The 25,243-nt window shown below is 41.4% G+C and overlaps 1 protein-coding gene across 2 annotated transcripts in view; it reads right to left on the bottom strand.

The window, feature by feature from the left end:
- Positions 1–25,243, bottom strand: part of RGS12 (regulator of G protein signaling 12) — a 96,091-nt gene that overhangs the window by 10,090 nt on the left and 60,758 nt on the right. For both annotated transcript variants that reach the window (XM_054999230.1, XM_054999231.1), the window contains 12 exons: positions 23,487–23,579; positions 20,025–20,168; positions 19,415–19,594; positions 18,839–18,992; positions 17,959–18,035; positions 14,433–14,633; positions 13,880–13,953; positions 12,079–12,205; positions 11,403–11,499; positions 8,995–9,065; positions 8,276–8,429; positions 2,913–3,491 (listed from right to left, as the gene is read on the bottom strand). In XM_054999230.1, coding sequence (XP_054855205.1) covers positions 2,913–3,491; positions 8,276–8,429; positions 8,995–9,065; positions 11,403–11,499; positions 12,079–12,205; positions 13,880–13,953; positions 14,433–14,633; positions 17,959–18,035; positions 18,839–18,992; positions 19,415–19,594; positions 20,025–20,168; positions 23,487–23,579 — 1,951 coding nt within the window. The remainder of the gene's footprint in view (positions 1–2,912; positions 3,492–8,275; positions 8,430–8,994; positions 9,066–11,402; positions 11,500–12,078; positions 12,206–13,879; positions 13,954–14,432; positions 14,634–17,958; positions 18,036–18,838; positions 18,993–19,414; positions 19,595–20,024; positions 20,169–23,486; positions 23,580–25,243) is intronic.

Genomic DNA, 25,243 nt, shown 5'->3' on the forward strand with positions numbered 1-25,243 from the left:
GACAGATAAAGGCCATGCCTCTTTGCTGCTCCTACTGAATTTATCTGCTGCCTTTGATACACTGGGCCACATGTATCATGTTGAGATGCTTGGTGGCAGAAATAAGTATTAGGGGATGTGTGCTAGACTGATTCAAATCATTCCTCATGAGCCTGATTCAAAGAGTTGCTGTTAGAGACTAGTTATCATCAGTAAGGGACCTATCCTGTGGGGTTCCACAGGGCACAATCCTATCCCCCGTGCGTTCTAATTTCTATGTAAAGCCCTGACGACAAATCAGTCATAGTTTTGGAATTGGCTGACATCAATATGCCAACAATACCCAGTTCTATATATCCTTATCCAGATCTTCTAGCTCTATATATCCTTATCCAAATCATTCCTGAACTGCTGCCTGGCTGCTATGGTTAATTGGTTAAGAATGAACAAACTGAAACTAAACCCTGAAAAGATGGAGGTAAGGGAGGTAGGGAAGGCAGAGATGATGGGGTTCAGCTGACCTTTGTTCAGTCAGTTAACAGTGTATCCCCATCCAACCCCAAAATAAATTACTCATCTTCTAGAGCACCAGTATCTTGTACTGAACAGAGGGGAATAGCTGGAGGGGGCAGAGAGGCACATAGTGCCATCCCCATTCACCCAAGTAGCCCCTCTTCACACTAACTGCACATGTGCGCATGCATAAGTGTGTGTGTGGGGGGAGGGGATTCCCTGAACCTAACTGAATCCTCCAGATGTTACTGTTGAGACATCAGTGGACTAGACTGTGGCCTATATGTTTTAGCAAAATTGCGAACACTGTCATAGCTTGAAGAAAAAAAACAGTAACGACAAGAACAAAATGTCCAGTCATAGGGCATCCTCACGGCAGCCACAGGGCAGCCACCGCCATTTTAAGGTGATTTTAAAATGTCATGAGGCCCCAGTCCTGACAAGCCATGCAGTGCAGAACTCTGGTTTCAACATTTTTGAGGGCTGAAACAGGTGCAGTGAGAAGCTACACTATGTCAAAGCACTAACAGCAGAAGAAAAAAACTCTTCGGGAGCTGCTGACTGTCCATATGTCCAGCCTGTAGAGGCAGGTCTTTGTCTCGCACAGTATGAGCTTATTAACCATTCAGGTTCATAAAATAATGTGTCAAGGCAGTTGTCTTTACTGGGCAGGGGGGAGAGATAATGAGGCAGGGGACATAATCATTTAGCAAATTCTTTACCAAATTCACAAGGATGTAATTAAGGAAATTCGCTTTGCTTGAAATGAAATCCATGTACCCTGATCCAAATTTCTTCAGGAGCTCTGATGGCTGCCCCATTCAGTGGAATGGGAAAGCTATTCCAGCATAGAAACTCATGTTCTGTGTTTGTGCGTATGTACCTCGAGCACACAGGCAAGGCCTATTTCTGTTTCTACACATAAAATGCTTTCAGATAAAGAAAGAAAATAAGAAATTGAATAACTAAGAACAGAGTTTATTACTCTTGGGAGGTACAAAATGTATACAGGAACTACATTAAGGTAGCTACAGAATTACAGCAGAAGACAGAAATAGTGGAAGCATTCAGAGGTGGTGCAGAAATATATGGCATGCACTAAACACAGGTAAGAGCAAAGACTTAAGAGTGCAGCTGTTCAGCTATGAACTCCCATTTAAAACAGACAAAACTGCTATCTAACTTGTAAACGCCCAAATTTTCAAAAAATATACACTATATATAGTATGTATGTATGTACACACACACACACACACACAAATGTCCATAACTGGACCTTAAAATACACTTCAGATAGTCACATTTTGAAGTGATCAATTACAAGATGGTTTGAAGTTTAATTTTAATCATTTTATGGCAGCATTTATAGAACCTGCTTTGACTATTTCAGAGACGCCTGATAGAAGGGTTCAGCATTGGTTAGCATGTAATAATTAGGCAGGTGCAAATCACATGGACAGAACAAATACGAGCCAGAAGATGATAAAACGGAGTGTGCTGGCATCAAACAAGTCGCTTGCTACTGAAATAGTGAAACATGGTTAAGTGTAGTGACTTTCACTAGGGATGACCTAACCCTTGAAACCCACATGAAGAGGGCAGAGGGGCAAAAAGCCTCCATAAGCTTAGTAGACTCTGGGAGAGCTCACACAGCCCGGGCAGGCATCTGGCAGTCGGAGGCCTTATGCACTGCCACCAACGAATGCAGCCAAATAGGCACTCATTAGTGGAAGGGGGTGAAGGGGGAGGAATGCGTCTTTGTTAGGGGGCTTTCTATTCGCCATCTTCACAGGATAGCTGCATATATGTTCTGAAGTGAGTTTCTGTATAGAATGCATACCCTCTGACAGCGTACTTTTCTCTAAGTAGTAGTATTTCCTCCTTTTCCCAGACTCCGTCATGATATACAGAGTACAATAAAGACAGCATATATTGCATGCATGCATTTACAAAGAGTGTTTTGGAAGTTTGTGTGCTACCTTTTACATGGACTTTCCCAACAGAAGTACTGTTATTGTCAACATCAAATAAGGTAATAAAAGATTTATTTTAACACTGAGAGCACATCTAAGCAAATGGCACCCCATATTCTCCATGTGCTGCTTGTGAGCTAAACCAGGGGTTTGGAAAATGTAGGTGACATGGATGGGCCATGGCTCAGGCTGGCTGGCAAAAGGGACAGAGAGCCAGCAGAGGATGCAGTTACCAGCAGGTCACAGCAACACAGGGCAGCTTTTGTCCTGTCGATTTCTCTTTTCCAAAACCACTGTCTGAATGGGTCCTACACACAGATTTCAGCACGTTGTAAACAGGAGCAACAAATACTGAAAAAAATTAATGGTGCATCACTTCATATTAAAGACTGTCAAAATCTGGGAATACCTGATTGCATTTCTCGCTGGCAGATTTTTCTTCATTACCTGTTAGTAAAACTGGAGGGGGATGCATGACTTCTGCAAGAGTGCTTTTGTCTGAAGAAGCGGGTGGCGACGGCTGCAGTGGCAGCAGCGTACTGTTGGGACTGCTAATGTCTCCCTCGGACACCAGAGTTGTATCTGCCATGTTCTCATCCTCAACTGTCTGTATACTTTCTGCCAGCAGTTCTTTGGACTGTCTTTTCCGTACAGTGTCAGGCTGGAAAGGTGGAATTGGAGAGAGGGGTGCACTGAAAGGAACACTGCAGCTCTTCTGGCTGTTGTGAGAGGCTAGCAAGGACAGTTTCTGTTTGCTTTCCGAAGGCCCAATTTTGAGCAGTGAACTTTCACTGCTGTTCTTCATTAAGTCCGTTTTGCAACTCGGCTGCAAGTGTCCTTCCTTGATCTCGGGTTGTACAGTCCTCTTGTTATAGTCTTGAGATCTTTCGGGGGTGGAAGAAGAAGGTGCAGCCCCACAAGGCTGCAGGTGGAGAAAATCAGGCAAAACCAGGTCTTCTTTTCTCAGTAGCCCTCGCTGGTCGTCTGCTCTGTTACTTTGCACTTTGGAGATGAGTTCAAAAAATTCTGTTCGACAAATCCAGAACAGAACAGACTCAAGTTAACACTACAAACATCCACAGCACTGTTCAGTTATGCGCTGAATTCTTTGCTAACTGGACATACTTCTCTCAGGACTTACCAACAACACTGGAAATAGCAACTAGCTTAAATTCCATCTACTATAGATTCTGTAGAAAATGCCTAGATTTTAATAGCTGTGTGCAGTCATTTTTTTGTTGTTATAAAAACTAGTTGTTTACATGATAGTGAACGTCTGAACATAACTATATAGGGTAAGAATGGAGACAGTCTGTTTCTGTTGCTTACTTGGAAAAGCAAGAGATAACCAGAACGCTCCCACTGGCATCATCTACGCTGCAGAACATAAAAGGAGAATGACAGACATGTGCAGGATATTCACATCCTTCTGGAGAGACTGGTGGGAAGTTACATACTCATACACCAAGAAGCCATGCAAGACAAAGATTTTGCCTCCATCCAGTGAAATCCAGGGGAAAAAATTATACACCCCGGAATGGAACTCTCAATCTACAATTTTTACCCTGTGAAAACATGAAGCTGCACACGTAACTGGACTGGATGAATAGATGCACACCCCATTGCCACCCAGAGCAACTACTCCCCCAAATCCAATTTAGGGTCAGGCTAAACAAGATGCCAGGCAAGTATTCATTCAAGTGCTGAGTGGCGCAGTTTTACCTGGGAACTGTAGCTTTCAAAGGCAGAGCCACATGGGATTGCTGGGAGAGAGGAATGGACAGCTCCCTCCCTCCGCCCCCTGCTGCTGAAATGTCTTATGAAGGTAAGCAAGCCAGATGCCAGATCTTTTTTTTTAAAGTTCCATCTCTAGCACAACAGAGATCCGAATGAGATTAGGAGCCCTATGATCAGTTTACTTTTGTTGCTAATTAGAAGAAACTGCAGGGTTCGGTGCTGCTACGTGCATGCGTGCGTACCTGTCTAACTTTCCTTTATAGAACTAACACCAGGGGAGGGAAATTTAGTTTGGCAAAACAGCACAGGAAGAAAGGTTCAAAGCTCCTGTAGCAGCACTTCTGCAATCAAATTAGCCGCCCATTTGGTTACTTTAAAGATTTTCTTTTTATGGAGATCTCACAGATCCCCTGCTTTATTGTGTAGTCTGAGCTCCAAGCAAGGTTTCATCATTATCCTTAGCAGCAATAGCAGCGAGAGTGAAGGGGGACAGGACGGGACGGCTGGGCAGCCCAGGAGAGGAGGACAGCGAGAGAATCCTTCCTCTCCTGCAGCAATCCCAGGTCCCGGGTAAAACGGCATCACTTGACACTTGAATAAACACTTGCAGGGTGTCTCATTTAGCCTGACACTTAGCAAAACAATTCTTCATGATATTTTGGGGGTGAAATATTCTATTATTTCTATTAGTTGGTGAAACAGGGAAGAGATTAATCACTATGCCACCGAAGATACCAAGACATTTTCCAAGTACCTAATACCATTCCCCCAATATTGTATTGGTAAAATGACTGGAAGTTTTATGCTAATCACTCAAGTACGCTAAAAATGGGATGCCCAAAATAGGAACAATTATGTGGAAAATTAGCTCTATTTCCTTATTTTACACGACAAGATCTTTTAAAAGTTACGTAGAGTTCATACTAAACTAGGGCTCAGCATGTAACTGATCAAAGAAAGATTTACAGACTTTCACACACTGGTTGTCTGCCCCCTTCCCCCTCTCCACACTGCTCCCCCCCCCCCCCCAGCACGGCGGTGCTTTTTTTGCACCTCCCAGTTTTTCTTCAGCTTTCCAAAATCCGCTTCATTATGATCCTTTGGGAAAGATCACAGTAAAGCTGGAGGGACTGCCCTGTGGATGGGAAAGCACGGCTCCTCCCTGTTCTGCCCATATACATGCCATTTGCCATAGCCCAGCTCCCGAAGCAGTCAGTTTTCCTCCTTGACAGTGGGGGGTAGAGGAACGTTAGACTCAGCGGGAACGCGGTGGAATGGAGTTCCAGAACCGCTTGAAAATGCGGCGCGGAGGGCAATCTCAACTCTCCTCTGTCTGGAGATCAGGGGGCGGGGCCACCAGCTATGTGACCATTTTCTCCGAGGGCAACCCACAGAGTTCCACCACCTCTTTTCCCAGAAAAAAAGCCCTGGTTAGACTAATATGTCAATCACCAATTTTTAAAAAAAACTAAAAACAAGGTGCAGGAGTGGGTTTGCTGCCATGAAGACACAGGGAGGGAAAATGCAGGGAAACCCATCGCGAAGAAGCTCTGGCCGTTTTCACACTACTAACCTGCTTCTGTAACGTTGCGAAACGTCGCGCAAAAACCGCGGAAGATAGCGTCTTCTTGCGAGAGTTTTGCGCGACATCATGAGAGTTTTGTGCAACACCGCGCAAAACTCTCACGAGAAGATGCTATCTTCCGCGTTTTTTGCATGACGTTTCGCAACGTTACGGAAGCAGGTTAGTAGTGTGAAAACAGCCTCTATTGCTACTGCACTGGATTCACAGCCACAGCAGCAACACACAAACCATGTGGAAAATACTATGGTCAACTGACCAATCAAGTATTTTTGGTATTAACTTTGTTAGTGAAACTGTACTTCACTCATCAAGAGGTACGGTATCTATGCTAATTAGAAAAATCAAATCAGTTGGTTGTTATTCTGAGTCAATTTAATTAACTCTGATTTTTTTAAAAATGGAAGGCCAAGAAATGACACTATAATGAAAAGTGGCATCCAGCCTGTACAGTGGCAATCCTGGATTCATACCACAGAAAATAATTGGTGACCAATTGACAATATACGACCATCATTTTATTGGAGTACTAACCTTATATTAAATTGAAAAAAAAACATTTAAGTACAACAATAAGCAACCGACGCCCGACTTACCGGGCAGAGGGTTTGAGGCTGCCGGCACGGAGGCTGGGACGGGTGCAGCTGTCTGCTTCCTTCCCCCGGCGTGCTCTGCTTTCAGGGCGGCCAATCAGTTTAAAACTTGGCCGCCCAATCACAGGCAGCCGGGGAGGAGCTGCCGGGGGGTGGGGCCAGCTGCTGGACCTGAGAAGCAAAGTTCTCCCTCTGGTCCAGCAGCTCTGTATTTAAACAGGAGCCGGCCCCGCTCTCCCTCACTCTGCTTTCCGACGCGATTCCCACCCTCCGCACCCTTTTTTGCTTATGGTTGTCACAACTTGGCGGGTAGCATTGGATCAGATCTCTTTCCGGGTTCCAGGGCCCCGGCCCTGGATCCCCGTTGAGGGGATTCCCATATGGAGTCTTGGGAGTGAGGGGAGAGGCATACCCAGTGCTGGGTGGATCGCCGGGGTTGCCTCACTCCCAGGTGGCAGGGGAATCATCCAGGGGTATACACCCACGTGATCCCCCATTAATGTCACTCCTCGGTGCCCCCCCTTCAGCGGGGGTCCCGAAGGGGGGAGGGCAGGGGCTGGCAGGCGGGCCAGCCGTTTACTGGGATCCGATCCATATGCTTGCCAATGCTCCTTTTGTTTGTTTGTTTGCAATAAAGTTGTGGCCAATTTTTTCTCCAGCTGTGTAGTCTGTGTGTGTTTGTCAGCGCGCCGTCCCCTCCCGCCGGGCCTTAGCATAAGCCGCAAAACTCTTCCAAATCATACAACTTCCTAGATCTTAATAGAACAGTTGCAATTGCCACATACAATGCGATTCTGCAAAATTATTATTTATCCTCTTTGCAAATAAATATTGAATTTTTTTTTTAATGATCTAACCTTTAGCAGCAAGTAAAGCACTACTAATTTCAGCAGTACTGTTTCATAGAGTCTAATCCTGCAGTTATGTATGTATGACTAATCTCAAATTCATTCCACTGATTACACTCTGAGCGGTCAACTCGTCCCTTTATCCCAATGGATCTATGAACTGCTTTCACATGGTGACTTTCTACATCCAGCTGTAATGGCTAGTAGGGCCTGCATGAATGTATGAAGAAGACCTCATATGCCACCAAAGGGACACTGCCAGGAATACAAGGAGGGGAGGTCCTGGAAAATGCTCATGAGATCAGGAGGACTAGTCTTTAGCTATGGATAATCCTCATGTAGCAATATTTCCGCCTGTGGGCATGGTAAAATGGTGACTATTCCTTCCTTCTCAGGATGCTCCAAATGAGGAGAGACTGCCTGAAAAAGTAGCAGTGAGCTCCAATTGCCCAGAAATAGATATTACTCGCCTAGCTTGAATGGCAAATGGCATATCTCTAATATTAATTTAGGTATGAAAACCAGCCTGAAAGTCAGTTATGCACGAACCATATGCTTAACTACCCCTGGTAACAGCCTCTGGTTGCATTACAGAAACAACCATCAAATGTGAGAGGAAAGAAATTCTGCCACAGCTCATGTTTTACAGTATCTTTGGGGATTTCAGAGGGCATGCTTGGTTTGCATCCTCCTGAAGCTCGCAAAAAGTTATGTTGCCAATTTTTAAAAAACACACACACAAGGAAAACATTCTGTTCTCAACAGATCCATTCTGCAGCAGTTAACAGCCATGACAGAAATGGAAGAAAATGGCTCAGAAATACAAAGTTAGCTTGTACTTCTTTTTTTATGTCTCCAACATGCATTCTATAAACACTTTCGCCCACAAGTATAATTCCAAAGTGGATTGATGAATAGCAAGAACATGCTGCTGATATTCATAATACAGCCCTGTTTTTTGCAATAATAAAATAAACTAGTATCATATCACAAAATATTACGATTACCTTGAAAACTAATACTATTGCATATACTAAAAAAGTGACATACCCTCTGCTTCGTCCAAATTAATTTTCTGACACTTTTTTTTCCCAGTCTGTGCAATACATTCTTCTCTTTTTGCTAGACGGATATCCCTAGCATTTTTTCCACTTTCTCCTTTTATTTTAATAGAATTAGACTTTCCTAGAGTTCTTCCCTCTCCCTGTATTAGAAGGAAAGTTAAAGGGCTACTTACATTTAAATTATACTACAAAGATGATGTAATCATTTCTTAAATTTTATTTGATATTTTATTAAAAGTTCTAAGATTAAACATAGTACAAGCATTTTCAGTAAATCTTGAACAACCACACCCACAACAAAAGAATCAAATCTTCATACACACATACAACACACACACACACACACACACACAAATGCGACACATCCATTGTAATTGCAGACTCATGTCTATGGTTTTAGGCCAAACTGCATGATACATGCAGCTGGGTATCATTTTCCCCCATCTTACAGCAGCAGGAGATTGCTACCGTGAGCAGAGCAGTAGCGAGAGTTGATGCTGCTTAAGGAGATGACATGAGTATGCACTGGTGAAAGCAATGGAACAAAGGAAAAGGAAGGACATAGGAATAGGATATTAACTAGAATAAACTCTATGCAAATGCAATTAAATATCAGGTATACTTTTTCACCTACAATTTCTAGTTTTGGAAGCAAAATCAAAACTGATCAAAAATTGGAATGACAAATAATATCACAAAACTTACTGTAGACACTTGAGTTCTTGCGTTAGAAGTTACAGTTGCATTGTGTTTTACTGATGCCCCCTTTCCCTGGTCTGTGAATGGAAGAGATTAAATATATATAATAAATACACACATTATTACCTGCTGCTTCCTTCAAGGCTAATGATTAAATCAGACTGACCCAGAACATACAGGAAAGCTGGCTGGATCCTAGAACTTTTCTGAGGATATCCCAACTCTCTCTCATACCTGGTCTCTCAATGGCCTGGATCCATTTGAACTCTATAATGCAGAAAATGTGACTAGACATTTTTTGCTACCTAACCCCTTAAAGGAACAGGGTGTAAATTAAGTTTAAATCTGCAGTCATCTATCACCTGCTCAATAAAATATCTGCACTTTATCCTCAATCTAGTTAGCATCCTGTTCCCAATTTCCCCCTTGATTGGTCTGCAGCTTTAGATACTCCTAGTTGATATGAGCTCCCCGGATCATGTTGGTTTTCACCAGGTGCAAACTGGCAGAGTCCAAGAACAACAGAGAGCACTGGTTTGGCCTGTGAAACACCCAATGACTTGATAAAGCTTCCCCCTCTTGAGTGTGTGTAGGAGGCTGCTGAGTGAAATAACTAGGTGACGCAAACACAGTTCAGACTGCTGGTTTTGAGACTGAAACAGCTTGGATTGCAGGGCTTCAGAGACTTGATAGAACACAGCACCTTCCTATGACTCTCCTTCCTTACAGATATCCACTAGCTGTTCCCCTTCTTACCTTAAAAAAGTAAGCAAAGATGTTTTTGTTTCAAGAGACTCTAAAAGTTCACACACTGATTAGTAATGTATATCATTTTATGGGTTTGTTGTTTTATAGTTTGATATCGTTTTAACAGCAATTGTTGCGATATATTCTTAGAATATTTTATTATTTAAATTTCATTGTTGTAGACCACTTTGAATATTTCTTTAAAAAAAGATTACAAACATTTATCAGATGACCAAATACATCTCTAAGATTCACAGCTACCCTCCAGACAATGAAAAAAATAGGGAACTGCACCTGGTGACTGCCAAAGTGCTGAAGACTTGATAAAGTTAAAACTGAAACAGTGTCTAAAAGAACAAAAGATAACTCAGGGGTGACTTCAAGGAGAGTAGTCTAAGCTATAATGGAGAAGGGAGGCACAGAAAGGGACAAATAAAGTTCTATTAAACTTTATTAAGATGTTGCTTGCAAGTTTCAAATGTACATCCAGGGCTTTTTTTCAGCAGGAACGCAGTGGAACGGAGTTCAGGCACCTCTTGAAAATGGTCACATGGCCAGTGGCCCCGCCCCCTGATCTCCAGACAGAGGGGAGTTTGGATTGCCCTCCGTGCTGCTGAGCGGCACGAAGAGCAATCTAAACTCCCCTCTGTCTGGAGATCAGGGGGTGGGGCCACCGGCCATGTGACCATTTTCGCCAAGGGCAATTTAAACTTTAAAAAACTCCGCCCTTGTTCCAGCTGACCCAAAGTGACATCATTGTGTGGTCCTGAGTTCCACCACTGAGTTCCACCACCTCTTTTCCCAGAAAAAAAGCCCTGTGTACATCTATAACTAGGACCGCAACCCTATGCACTTTTTCGTGAAAGAAAGTCCCATTTAGTACAATGGTGCTTACTTTTGAATGAACATAGATAAGACTCCATTGTAGAAATGCCAAAAAAATGTCTGCATGCTCCTTTAATGAAAGCATCTCAAAATTTTAACCCAATTACAGGTACCACATTCTATGCAAAATTGCATGCCTCAGCTGAACTCCATCTTGCCTGACTTTAATCTCTACCAACATGAAGGGAACATGAATTAAGGTTCTGACCCTTTAATCTACTCCTGCCACTAAATCTGCAGAAACATCAAATGTCCCCCAAACCACAAGCAAACATCTAGGGAGTAGCACTCCATAGTAGATTTATATAGGTATATTTATGGATGGAGAGCAGGATTTGAATCCAGGGGCACCTTAGAGTCCAACAAGATTTTTCAGTGTATACGTTTTCAACAGTCAAAGCTCCCTTCTTCAGATAAAAGAAAAAGAAAAAGAAAGATCGAAGAAGATATAAGATTCCTTCTTATGGATGGAAAATTATTCTTTTGGGTAGTTATTTTGCCTGAGCAGAGAGGGGGCATTCCAGTTTGATTCCTGTTTACCATGAGCCACTATTTTTAAGGATGGGAGGGGAGGGATCTAGGATTTGGGATCATCAGGGCAAAGTTAGCAATATGAACAACTCTCCTTGCTCGCTCTCAGAAGCCACTGCCAGTAGGAGAAGGGGCTGCCTGAAGCCCAGAATGCCCAAATGCCCTTCAAGATCTGTAGATATCTTCTATTAACAAGCACTTAGTTAGGCTCAGTAAACTGTTACAAGTGACATAATTTCAGCACTGCTTACCTTTCCCCTTTGTTGGCAGCTTTTCATCGAGAATAACCCGCTGTCCATCCAGATTGGAGATGGGAACACCAAGATCTAATGGCTCCTGTTCACCATTCTGTGATCAGATTTACAATATTGTTTCAACAGGAAAAACTACTTTTTCCAGAGCAACTTGATCTATAGGCTAGTATTAACAATTCACTATGTCACAAACTATTACTGTATTATGAATCAATTCACAGTGGAAGTTTATACAGGAAATTCAAAGATTGCATTGGCTGAGTTTAGATACCAAATTTTCACGATATACATCTTAGAAAACAGTCAGCAATCCTTCTAGTGTTAAACTGGACAAGTATAACCTAAACTCTAGCCCAGGGATACTATCATTTTTACTACGGGATGTATCTGGATTAACCAAGAAGGAATCTAAGGATGTCCAGCTTAGATGATGATTCAACCCAGTGACAGAGACTGGTCTTTGGATAAGTCAGGATGGGGGAGCTTAAAACAAACTTGATTAGAATTCTTGTATGTTAAGTAGGGCTGAACATAGCAAACATAAACAGGTATACCATTACTTGTACCTCAATCACATGATGATTCCTGCACAAAGATATATCTCAAAATATTGTATATTCTTCTGCAGTTAAGCAAAACTAAAAAGTTTAACTTACTTTACTTAGTTACTTACTAGCCTTGCCACAAGGTGATTAAGATTTAAACCATATTTTGCAACTACTGGCCGAAGGACTTCTGTTACCGGTTTGGTGGGTTTAGCCTTTAAGCCAACAGATCTATTGATGGGAACAAGATCCAGTCTAGAATACACAATAAACGGTGGTAAGTGTTTGTTATTAAAAACAATGCATAAAATGCTACAATCCTGTCTGAGGCTCCAAATGTACAAGGAGTCGTGACTGCTGAATTTTATTCTATGCCTCGCTGCCAGAAAGTACAAAATCCTCTCAGATCGATTGTACCTTACATGTTTTGGGGAACTACCCACATTTATTGCCTTCTCATTCTATGAAGCAGGAGTGAATACAACTGAACTACTGTTCTAGTGTAGTGTTTAGAGTAGCTTTTGTGGAAAGAGAGGAAATCTTTCCACAAAATCTCTGCCAGCAGAGATTACCAGAGAGGTGGGTAATCTTTGCAAATTTCCCCTTCCTACTACAAGGTGCACACCACCTTGTTCCCGAGGATCTTCTGCCCCAAGGTGAAGCGTTCAGCAGAGCTCAAGGGAATGGAGCAGGAAGGGGAAAGTGGGAAAGTGATGTTCTGCTGGCAGAAGTGGCTTATATCTTTGGAGCAAAACCTTTGGAGTGCATTCCCCTTATTTTCCATCCGATGGCCTATAGGATTCCACTCTTAAATGGAAAGCAGAGCAACCATTTCAAGGCTTTACAAACTCTCAAAATTATCTGAAGCACAGGAATGTTCGTTTCCTGGCATTTTACTCCACTTGTCCAGTGGCTCAAGCGGGTGGAGGTGGTCTCAGAGGTAGTGGGAGACTTCTAGACTGGTTGCCTTGGGGGACTTCAACATCCACGCTGAAGCTATCTGGTTTAGAGTGGCTCAGGATTTCATGTTCTCCATGACAACCATGGATCTGTCTCAGGATATAACAGGCCATATGCACTATGCAGGGCACACTCCTGATCTGGTGTTTTGCTCTGGGCAGGAGGAAGATGATCTGAAGGTGGAGAGACTGAAGACGTCCCCCTTTGTCATAGACAGATCTTTACTTGCTGTGGTTTAGGCTTACAGGGTTACCAAAACTCTGCAGGAGTTAGGGATCAATTAAGATGATTCACCCTCATAGCGTGATGGATCCAACTGGTTTTCAGGTGGCACTGGGCTATTTTCCTGCTGATAAGTTTGGCGCTCCTGTCGATGCCCTGGCTGACCTCTGGGATAAGAAAATGACCTGGGCAATTTTAAAATGTTGTTTTAAATGGTTTGTTGGTTGTTTAACGTTCGCCATTTTGGAGAGAAATATTTTAAATTATTATTGTTATTATTTGTTGTTGCCAATGGGAAACTCCCAGGAGGACGAGAAGGATGAGACAATACGAAACAGCAAACAAGGAAGAAGAAGCAAATGAACTGACAAAATAACTTGCTCAGTGATGATGGCTGAGCTCCTAATGTTCTTACAATTAAAGTGAATGGGGACCTCTTTGCAGGACTGTAGCAGAACGCCCACATTCTCAAGGAGGCAGAAGCACACGCTTGTTTTCAGTACAGATTCTAACAAATATTTCACAAGATAGGTAGTTGTGTTAGTCTGTCTGTAGCAGCAGAAAAGAGCAAGAGTCCAGTAGCACTTATAAGACTAGCAAAATTTGTGGTAGGGTCACAGCTCGTTTCTTCGGATACAGCTAGAATGTGAGTCCATCTGTCCTTATATCCTGGAGAGTGGAATTTCACAATGAACAAACTTATGTTTGAAAAGCTATGAGATACTGACTTGGGAAGGGAGTCCTTACCGAAACAAAGTACGCTTTTCTAAACGAAGAACTCGAGAATCTAAAATGTTGCTGTCCTGATTCAACACAAGGGGCTAAAACACAGAAGGAGTAAAAGAACATGTTAATGTGGAACTGCAGTTAATAAAATATCCACAGAAAAGTAGTGCTGTGCAGAATTAATGAAGAGCTTTAAATAAAGCAAGAACAGACTGTTTTAACACGTTGTGCATGTTAATGTATACTCAGTAACAGTATTTATTGCTATTCTCGAAAGATGCTAAGGGGGCCTGCTTGATGAGATGCTGAGCCTGCTGTATTCTGTGTCAGATGAATGATATATGGACACTCACCTTCAGTTCTAGGAAATGAGGAACGATATAGGCAGATTCAAAACAAAAGCAGTAACAACCACTATAGTGAAGAATGTGAAAAAGACATACTTTAAGATTACTTGCTCCTCTTGTGGAAATGCATTTTACCCATTTTTTATTTATTGTTAAATTATGGGTACAAGAATAGATAGGAAAAAAACATTAATTGGCATGTTATAATAATATACAAGATCGATTACCTTATCTCCACCAATTAAGAAGAGATCTACTCCAGCTAAGTTAATGGCATGTTTCTCGCAGAACCCCGACAACATCTCTTTGATTGAGAATCCAGCTCGAACTGTCATTGTATAGGAGGAGCCATCTGGAAGATTTATATGGCAGCATTTGGAAGATTTCTCTTTCTCGGCTGTAGGCACTGATGCCCTGCAGGAGTCAAACTTTCAAGAGAGTAGGTTAATATTTAGGTGGATATGAACAACAACAAAAAAGAAACCCTATACTAACAACAATACAATGGCTGTTTCCAGATGGCTTACCTGAAGCCGCTCCATGCCGCAATGTTGTGGATCGTGCCGGGGAAAACGCGAAATATCGCTTTTTCTCGCACGAGTTTTGCGTGATGTCGTGCAAAACTCGTGTGAGAAAACGTGATATTTTGTGTTTCCCCCCGGCACAATCCACAACATTGCGGCATGGAGCGGCTTCAGGTAAGCCATCTGGAAACGGCCAATATTTTTTCTGTACGGAAATAATGCTGAATTTTCCTTAAAGAATTTATTAAGACTGTGCAAGCAGATTAAATATGCCAACTCTACAGAAAGTATCTAAGACAAGTTAGTGTAAAAGTGGATAAATAACATTTTGTGCCCCAGGATAGCTACAGTGTACCCTCATTTTCCTGGTACAAATCAGATCATTCAGGGAGAAAGGAGATCTAAGGTTCCTTGACTTTGCCTTGTATTTAAATCACAGAAACTTAAAAGAGAAGTAAATTTGAGGTGAATTTGTGTTGTGTTACTTTCCAGAGTTGTTTACATATAGGGGAAGGAAGGAAGAGTTTCCTGTAGAGATTACATAGTCCAGCCAGTTATCTTAATTGCCAGGCTGGTAGACTGGAAAAGATCAGTAAAGCAGAAGATTTCGTTTGTTTGGTGGTTATAGTCAGAGATATTTGTCATGCCAGCACACAGATCTGCCTGTAGCTGATATCTCTAATCAAAAATGTATGTTTTAAGGCAAGAATTAGCAGTGCAAATCTAAGCAGAATTACACCGCTATATTTAGAAGGGTGTAACGCTGTTGAGGATTACAATGGAAAGCACTGACGATTTCACTCATGATTCAAATGACACATGGACACTTAAGACTGCTAAGATAACTTCTTCACCATGTGAACAAGACATTTATGCTTCCTTATAATTAGGTCCCATTTTGCTACACTTTCCCTAGCTCTTTCAGATTTCTGTCCAAATTGGTATTATTGTTACAATCATTTCTTGGAATGTGCATCCAATGTAACCAAATTCTTATTAAACATTTCTATATTTAGGTGGCACCCTAAAGTTAGAGTTGCTGCAAGGAGAGTAAGTTGTAATTCAGCATGATGCATACTATAAATTACAAGCTACAGTGCAATCCAATGCAAAGATATTCTTGTTTGGAGTACTCCTCTCTCTGGAGTAATTCTGCAGAGGATGGCAGTATTAACCATTTCCTTCTTTTCTGGATCTTGAATTGATTTCAAGACAGGGTGGATAAAAATCAATGATTTTTTTAAAATAAAAAAATGGATTTTTTAAATTTAAATCAGATTTTTAAAATTTAAATTGGATTTTTTAATAAAATGTTTTTTGAGGAAAAATCTATCTAAAGATTTATTTATTTATTATTTCATATTTATATCCCGCCCTCCCCGCAAGCAGGCTCAGGGCGGCTAACAACATTTAAAACAAATTAAAACATTACATCTGTATAAATATAAATATTAAAACACCATTTAAACAGCGACGTTTAAATCGTTTTCTATTTAAGATACATTATACTGCAAAGTTTATCATCATGAAATAAGGATTAGTTTTTAATTATGTAGCATGAGGCTGTACATTCATGCAATGTTTAAAGTTTTTGGTAAACGAATTAATCCATTCACAATGTTATGCTCTTCCAGAGGTTTCTGTAAGATTATTGGGCAATTTTTTAATCTAAATATCACAGATGCTTGGTTTTACAGGTGTCAAAACTGTGAATTTGTGTCTGCAGAGGTTATGTCTCTTCTTCACAGCAAATAAGGTTATAAAACAAACATGAGAAAAAAACCTTAATCCCATTGTTCCATTGCAAATCTTTGTACACAGAACCAGCCCCTTACCTCTTTAAGTGCTTAAGTTTCAAAAAATTCAATGAATTCAAGATTTTGGGGAGTAGAACAGATCTGCACAAGAAGCTAAGTGTAAGGAGTCTTTATGTAGAAAAACCATGATTTAAATCTTGTTTTACTGACTAGTGATTTAAATCGTGATTTAAATCTATTCAATTTAAATCAAATCCATCCTGTTTCAAGATAGTGTTTTTCACAAAATCCAGCAAAAGGAAAAATTACACATATGCCTTGAGAGTGCACAAAAGTCAGCTGCAAACTTTCAGCACTTTTATCTAGACAATTTAAAAATTTTTTTATAACATAGTCATTTTGAATGGGAATTTTATGACAACCTGGCTAGACACATCCATCTCAAAGTAGACTGCTGTGCCAGATTTCAGGTTGATAGGACAAATTACCTTGATTTTATGACGAACAAAATTTTCAGCAATAGCAGAATGCTGAAAACAATGTGCCCTACCATACAGCCACTTCTGTAGCTGTATTTGGATCGTAGCACAGCACATGAAAAGGCTGATCCTTAAACGAAAAAACATTTAATATTTTCTCTATGTTTCAGTGTCTCGATATTTTAAAATTCTTTTTACAGATGACTAATTTAACTAATACTCAACAGACAATAAGAGTTTGTGCATTCTCCTTTGCAATTAGGGACTGTGCCTACCAAATGGTATATCTTTATTACTCTTTAGGGCTTTAGAACCAACCTGCACATTATGTCAGAGCTCTGCTAATGGATCTTCCAAAATTTTCTTTCAGATTAAAAAGCAGGTTTGTGTGTGAGCATGGCACTGGTGTGTTGATACCCCACACCATGTTTCAAACAAAACTGACCCCCCCCAACACACACACACACAAGAAACTGCTTTTAACTGTAGCGGGGAAAACATAGTATAGAACTTGCCTTTCAGGGGTGGTCAATGAAGCAATTTTTAACAGGAAACAGTGTAGGGGCAAAGGTTAAACCTCTCTCAAGCACTGTGGATTCAATACTGAGAGGCTTTTCAACTTGTATTTAAAACACACACACACTTTTAGACTCAAGAGTCAGTTTGGTGTAGTGGTTAAGAGCAGCAGGACTCTAATCTGGAGAACTGGGTTTGATTCCCCACTCCTCCACTTGAAGCCAGCTGGGTGACCTGGGTCAGTCACAGCTTCTTGGAGCTCTCTCAAATCCTACCCACCTCATAATAACACACTTTGTAAACTGCTCTGAGAGGGCGTTAAGTTGTCCTGAAGCGTGGTATATGAATCAAGTGTTATTATATAAATTGAAAGTTATTATTAAGTGTAGGGAGGACATCTTATGTTACTCAGGTATAGTGCATTTGAGTCTCTGCAATTCTTACAATCTTTTTGGTTTAAAAAATGCAGGATCTTACCAATTCAAGACTTGCAGCTGATGACAACGAGTCTTGAGATTCGTGTCTATAAGACAACCCATTGGTATGTACAGAATCTGTGAGAAAATCACAGCATAAACAGTGGCAATTAGCTAAAAAACAGAGTAACATAGTAAAAGAAAGAACCCTGTTAGGAAATACTAAACCAGGCCAAATGCACACTGTTGACTCTCATGCCTTAAGGTCTGAGATATATAGTACCCTATCCATTCCAGCCAAATAAATGCACTTCAAATAGTATATATAAAGTTCAGAATTACAGATCTAACTCTGAACTTGACCTCAGAGAGTGGTCCAAAAAAATCCACACAATACAGCCAGGTACAGGAAGCAGAAGAATTTCTACAGAAATTATCTCCAAAGGGGGACAGAGGTGGGGTTAAAACCCCTGAAAAACAGAGAAGTTATGTGTATATAGACTTTAAAAAAGAATGCTGCCCAAGATCTTGCATGATCACAACTGGCATTATAGGGTTACCTAGCAACCTCAATGCAATCACCCAGTTCTCTAAAAAAGGAAGGGACAGCTGAAGAGAGGGTGGAGAAATCGTCCACAGGTGGGTTGGGGAGGCAGCGAGAAAGTGGTGATGGGACGGCTGGGAATCAAATTAGAAGACAATGATGCAGGGAGTGGGATTTCCACTGCTCTGTGAACCCCATGGGTTCTTCTCTTGTTTTATTTGAAAATAGGTTGCCTCTGACTCCTCAAAGCAGAGGCGTAAGAAGTACTTGTAAGAATCTTCTTACATCAGTCAGACTGTTGTTTTAAAAATCTGTAAACACCCCGCTGCTCCCGCCTCTATTTCTATGATGGTAGGAACACAGACATTAAACTTACTGTTTGGGATTTACAACTAACCGTTTGGATAATCCCCATTCTCCTTTTTCTTCTGTGATCGCCCCATACTCTTGCTTCTAGACCACGAGAAAAAGGTCCCTTTTTTCTTTCTCTCAGAGTCTTCCTCTCCCGATTCTTCATTTAAGGATCGCCCAGACTTCGATTTTCCACTTAACTACCATTAAAATATAATTTTTAAAAACTAGATGGCAATCTAATGCTCATTTACCCAGAGCAGCAGCTCCTAAACTTTCTGGTCCTGCCACCTAGTTCCATTAATTAACCTGCATTCCCATAAGTTACTCCCGGGGTATCTGTTTTCAAGAAAAGTAAAATTTTCAAGAAAATAAGAAAGAGCATAAATGTAGGTAATAACTTCTCTACAGCCCAGTAAGGACCACTGACGGCCAATACAAGGTAACAACATCAGTGATTTTTTTCCTGCATAGTATATCATTGTATATTTAACACTATTGTGCAACTAAATCTTTGCCATTAATTACTATGTCAGCATTAGACAATATAAACATATATACACTCTGGCAACCAATTAACAGAAATATGTTTTATCTACATAGATTGTAAATGGCGAGAAACCTTTTTCGGTGTTGAAATATTGGACCGCTCAGAACCAAAACTGTGCTTAGAAGTTGGACTGCTGGGAACATGCTGTGGATCAGGAAGAGGACGGCCTTCTACTTCTGCCAAAATACATTCTTGATAAAGCGGGGATTTCAGAAAACGTGTATAGCTGTCAAATTTCATCAAGTTGAAAATCTGAGAAGCAAACACATTAACTAAGATATGAATGAATACAAGTTTTAAAACACCAGTTTCCCAAGCCCCTTGAGGTTCAGCATTAAGACAGTTATTTGCTTAAAAGAAAGGGAGAGTTATGCAAGATGCTACGAAATAGCACTGAACAATGGGGGGGGGGGGCGGGGAATCAGAATTCAGAATAGATTTCTCTAGAAGGTTGAAACCAAAACTGAAGGTTGAAATCACAAGGATACACAGGGCTGTGTTCTGTGATCCATCAGTGCAAAGATCACAGATCTTTCCAGCAGCCCCATATGACCCTAGGAAAACTGACTCACGGTGCAATCCTAAAAAGTGTTAGTCCAGTTTAAGCCCATTGATTGGACTAACTCTTCTTAGGATTGCACTATCATTGAATCTGCTACAGAAATAACATTTCAAAAATTACCTGAAGCTGTTGATCCTTGAACATCTCAGGATGTGGTGCATTGAGAACATCATCCGCCAACTGGGCCTGGCTGTCAATATTCACTGGGGTTGTAGCTTTGCTACATAAAAATTTGTTAAAAATCTCCCGAGCTCTGAAAGAAAGCTACAAAGTAAGCACAAGGTCTGTTAGCAGTATTCTCTTGGGAACAAGTGAACTTTGCAATATTGCAGAGGACTTAACACCTTGCTACAGGGCACTGACTTGTCCAAAGCTGACAGTAAGCCTACATGGCATCCCTGAAACACACAAGAGCAGCTTCCACACTATGGAAGCCTCATGTAATTGCAGAGGTCCGTCTTAGCAGCTGGACTGAAGCTGTATTTGCTGCTGTTATTCATTAAATGCACTGAAAACCATCCAACACACAGAATACCTACAATCAGTCTCTCATCTTGAAGGGCACTCTAATTGAAACAGTTTGCTTCTCATTAATTTCTCCCAGTAGTCTAATATGAACGATTACTTCCCTCCATTACCCACTCCTCTAACTGCACAAGAAGACAAGCGTTCAACTTTAGAGATTCCAGTTATTGGAACTTGGGGTCTCCCTCAACTCTGGGTGCACAAGGGAAGAAGTGACTGCAAAGAACGCTTGGTGGTAGAAACTAGGTTAAACATTTTATGTGAATGCTAGAAGCCTCCAAACCAAGATGGGAGAGGATTGGGGTGTTTTCTGCAACATGAGGAGGACATAGATGTAAATGGGCATTTCAGAAACCTGGTTGAATGAAGAAAATCAGTAGGATGCTGTTATTTCAGGATGCAAATGCTACTGAAAGGACAGGGTGTATAAAGTAATATTGCTCTTTATGTCAAAGAGGGCACACAGTCTAATAAACTAGAATGTAAAGAGTCTATAGAATCACTATAGATAGCAATACAAGGGTTGAAAATCAATACTGGGGATATGCTTGATGGAAATTCTGAGGGTGATGAAGAAATAATTCTGGGAGACAAAAAAAAAAGAAGGAAGTGGGCAAGTGATGATAAGCTTTAGCCAAGAGGAATCAGCATGGCTTCTGCCTCACAAAACTTTTGGAGTCATCTGAGAGTGTTAACAAGCATGTGGGTAAAGATGGCCCACTAGACATTATAGACGAGGGACTTCCAAAATGATTTAGACACAGTTCCTCACCAAAGATTCATGAATAAACACAGCAGTCATGGATTACTGGTGTTCCCCAGGACTAGCAACCGGTTACACAGCAGGATGCAGTTGATAGGAATAAATGGGCAATTCTCACAATGGAAAGAACTAAGTGAAGTTTGTCAGGAATCTGTATGAGGATCTGTGTTATTTAACTTGTCTATAAATTATCTGGTATCATGGAGGAACACTACTGAATTGGCCACATCTGCAGATGATGCTACAGTATTTGGCAGGATGAAAATCCAAGCAGACAGCGAACACCACCAAGAGAATTTCTCCAAATTGGGTGAATGGGCAACTTCAGGGCAAATGAGATTCAAAGTAAGTGTGATGCACAATGAAGTAAAAGTTCTAACTTCATATATACACTGACGGGGTCTTTGAACGGGCAATGACTGATCAATAAAGACATTTTGAGAACATGGCGGACAACTCAATTAAAAAAAAACTTCAGAGACCAGTAGTGGTGGAAAAGGCTAGAGATCACTAGGAAAGGGACTAAAAAATAAAATGGCCAGTACTTTGCTCTCATGCTTTTGTATAATCATGGTATGGCCATATTTGGAATACTTTATGCAGTTCTGGTCAACTGGGTAAAATGCAGAAATGGGCAGCCATAATGATCAAAGGATTAGAGTACGTTTCCTATGAGGAAAAATAAAAAAGTTCAGAGCCTTCCAGCTAAGGGAAAATCTAATAAGGGGTGGCAGGAATTATGCATAATGTGGAGAACCTCTCCCATAATACACCGGGCAGTAGATTCATCCTTCTGCTCAAAATACATAGTTTACTTGTTGAATTCAGGGTCGCAAGATGTTATATGGCCACTAGCTTTGATGGCTTTAAAAGGGTATTAGGTAGATTTATGGAGGATAGATCTGTTCTATCCATGGTAATTAGGTCTCTTCTACCAATGGCTAGATGTTCAGAGGTACTTTGGAGTATCTATAGCAACGAACCAAGAATTCATGGATAAAATGAAAAAAAAAAATAAATGAAGTTGAAAATATTGAAGTGACAGGGTGCCCATTACACAAAGAGAACATGATGCTTAAGTTACATAGGACCATACATTTGACACCCCACCCCACCCAATACCCTCATGTGTTCTATGGATCCATTTCTGGCATTTTGGCACTCGCTCGTTTCCTAACTTTTTTTATTATTATTATTTATGTCATTTATAGTCTGCCTTTCTCACTGAGACTCAAGGCAGATTACACAGTATGAGGTTAATACAATCAATATCAAGTAAGTACATTTCAATACCATAAGGTAAACACATACAAGTTTAAAGACATAGCATTAGCAAGGATCCAAGACATAGTAGAGATACTGAAGCAAAACATAATCAATTCTAGGACTAACATTAGACAGCATAGAGCGACAGTTGTACATAGGAGTACATATTTAAAGCAGCAGATAATATATGAGGCAAAAATGGTGATGAAGTCTATGATCCCCAACTTGTTAGTGAAGCACTTGAGACCCCTTCCCTACAATGCAGCCCTCCCATTTGAGTAAAAAGCCTTTTTGAATACCCATTCAGCATACACCAAGGTGGAGGAAGGAGATTCATGACAGGGGGTAAATTGGCTGCTTCTACTAAGGGCTGCATGTGGAGGCCACATGCTCCTGGATCCCTATGGTGGGGGTGCAAGATAGACCAGCATGGGGAGTTGGAGCAGAACAGTAACAGGCAGGGAGCAGGTTAAGCACTCCCTTGCCCTCCACCACATCTCTAGTCCAAATTACAGTTCTCCACCATCTACTTTTTCTTAGAAGAAGAGCTCATCAGGTTTTATTTGCATGCGATATGTAGTTCAGCTCTAAGAATCAGAAGACACATTCAAGATGCAATCCACAAAGTGCTCCACTGTGCTGATGCAATGAACCATCTTCTCAGCACCTAAACAAGCAAACTGAGCCACAGTTCATTTGCAAAACGTCCCGGTCACGAACAGGCCAGTGCTAATGTGGCTGCTAGACAGGATCCAGCTCCTAATGTATAGAGTGGTGGTGGAATAAGAGGCGTACTGTGAGCACTAATTTGTATTTCATCCTAAACAGAGGAGAAAAACCGTGTATTGTTTCTCACACTTTTATATCTGTCTCCAGAGAGGTCAGTGCTGGGACAGGAACCCTGAGCCGAGAAGGTGCTGAGCCTACCCATGCAAGAGAGGATCCCAAGACAAAAAAAGGCACATTTTTAGACAGAAATGTCATGGCGGCATAGAGAATGCAGGCAGGATGTAAGCATGGAGGCATACCTCTTTTTTGTCATGAGAGGGTACATGGTTAAAATATTCACAGGCCTGCCAAAATAAAATATTTTCTTCACTGAATTCCTTCCGTAAAAATTCCTAGACGGAAAAAGAAAATAAACATTATATAAAGACAAGCTGTTAGCTGTCATAGCAGAAGGACCAAAAAGTAATTAAAAAGTAACCCTAATGCTCCAGAGAGTTATATATTTAAATATTTTGCCCTGCCTTTCCTTGTGATTCAAGGCAGCTTACAACGTGTTTCAGCTTTATGCTACTTTTCAAATTTACGGCTGCCATACCCTATTGTATCCTGTTTTTCACTCAATGTCCCAACTACTGAATATATTGTATTTTTGCTGTGAATTTCCTACTTATTCCTAGTTATTTCCTACTACCTAGTTATCGATTATATCATATTCACTTGCAGTATATAATCTACCTTGGATCTCAGTGAGAAAGGTGAGAGTCAGTTTGGTGTAGTGGCTAAGAAGAGCGCAGGACTCTAATCTGCAGAACCAGGGTTTGAGTCCTCACTCCTTCACTTGAAGCCAGCTGGGTGACCTTGGGTCAGTCACAGTCACAGCTTCTAGCTCTCTCAGCCCCTCCCACCTCACTGGGTGTTTTTTTGTGGGGATAATAATGACATACTTTGTAAACCACTCGGAGTGGGAGTTAAGTCATCCTGAAGGGCGGTATATAAATCGAATGTTGTTGTTGTTGTTATAAGACATTTGTTGTTAAAATCAAAATAACAACCCCCTCCCTCTCCCCCCTGAGAGATGCCTGTCTTTCAATCCCCAGCAAAAGCCCTGGCAAGCAGACAGGCTTTGCAGCACCTCCTAAAGGTCTCCAAGGTGGGAGCTCCCCTCATCTCCTCAGGGAGCCCATTCCACAGAGCAAGTGCCACAATGAAAAAGGCCCGAGCGCTGGTCGATGCCAGATGGGCCACCCTGAGAGGTTGGATCACCAGAAGATGGCTACCTGAAGACAGTAGCTGGAGTACAAAGACATATGGAAGGAGACAGTCCTTCAAATACATGGCTCTCAGGTTGTGAAGGGATTCAAAGGGTCATAGCCAGCACCTTGAATTGAACTCAGAAATAGAGCCGCAACCAATGTAGTTGTTTCAAAATGGGTAGCATATGTTTCCAGCGGCTAGAGTGATGGCGGTCTCAAATTCTTGCGCTTTTAGGCAGTCTTCTATAGTTCAAATCAGCAAACAATGTGTATGTATATGTGTCCTGTCAAAGTCACAACCAACTTACGATAACCCTGTGGTGAAACGGGACCTCTCCCTTCTTTTTTGTCTTAACTGGTAGACCCCGCTCTGCCTACCCCTCCCTTGCCTAGCCTAGCACCTGGAGGGGCTGTCTCACTTTCCTGTCTCCGGGTAGTTGCTGCCACCACTGTCCCTGTATGGGGTCCTGGTTAGGTGGGCCAGCCTCCTAACCTCCCTCCTCTGCTAGTGGGCCCAAGTGGTTGGGGGACTATGTGGAACAGAAGAGCTTTCTTCCTTCTTAAATTCCCAAACTCTCATTTATTTAACTTCTAACTATATACAGGCAAATACTGGCCCCTCCCCTCTGCAGCCCATAGAAAGTTAACTCCACCAACAGAATGCCGTTTCTCCACAAACCCCATCAAGGGTTCTCAAGGGAAGTGAGAAGCAGAGGTAGTTTGTCATCCTCTGCAGAGTCTTCCTTGGCAGTCTCCCAACCAAATATTGACCTTGCTTAGCTGATGAGATTGGTCTATATACC

This window comes from Eublepharis macularius, chromosome 15 (genome assembly GCF_028583425.1).
Source record: "Eublepharis macularius isolate TG4126 chromosome 15, MPM_Emac_v1.0, whole genome shotgun sequence".
Lineage (NCBI taxonomy): Eukaryota > Metazoa > Chordata > Lepidosauria > Squamata > Eublepharidae > Eublepharis > Eublepharis macularius.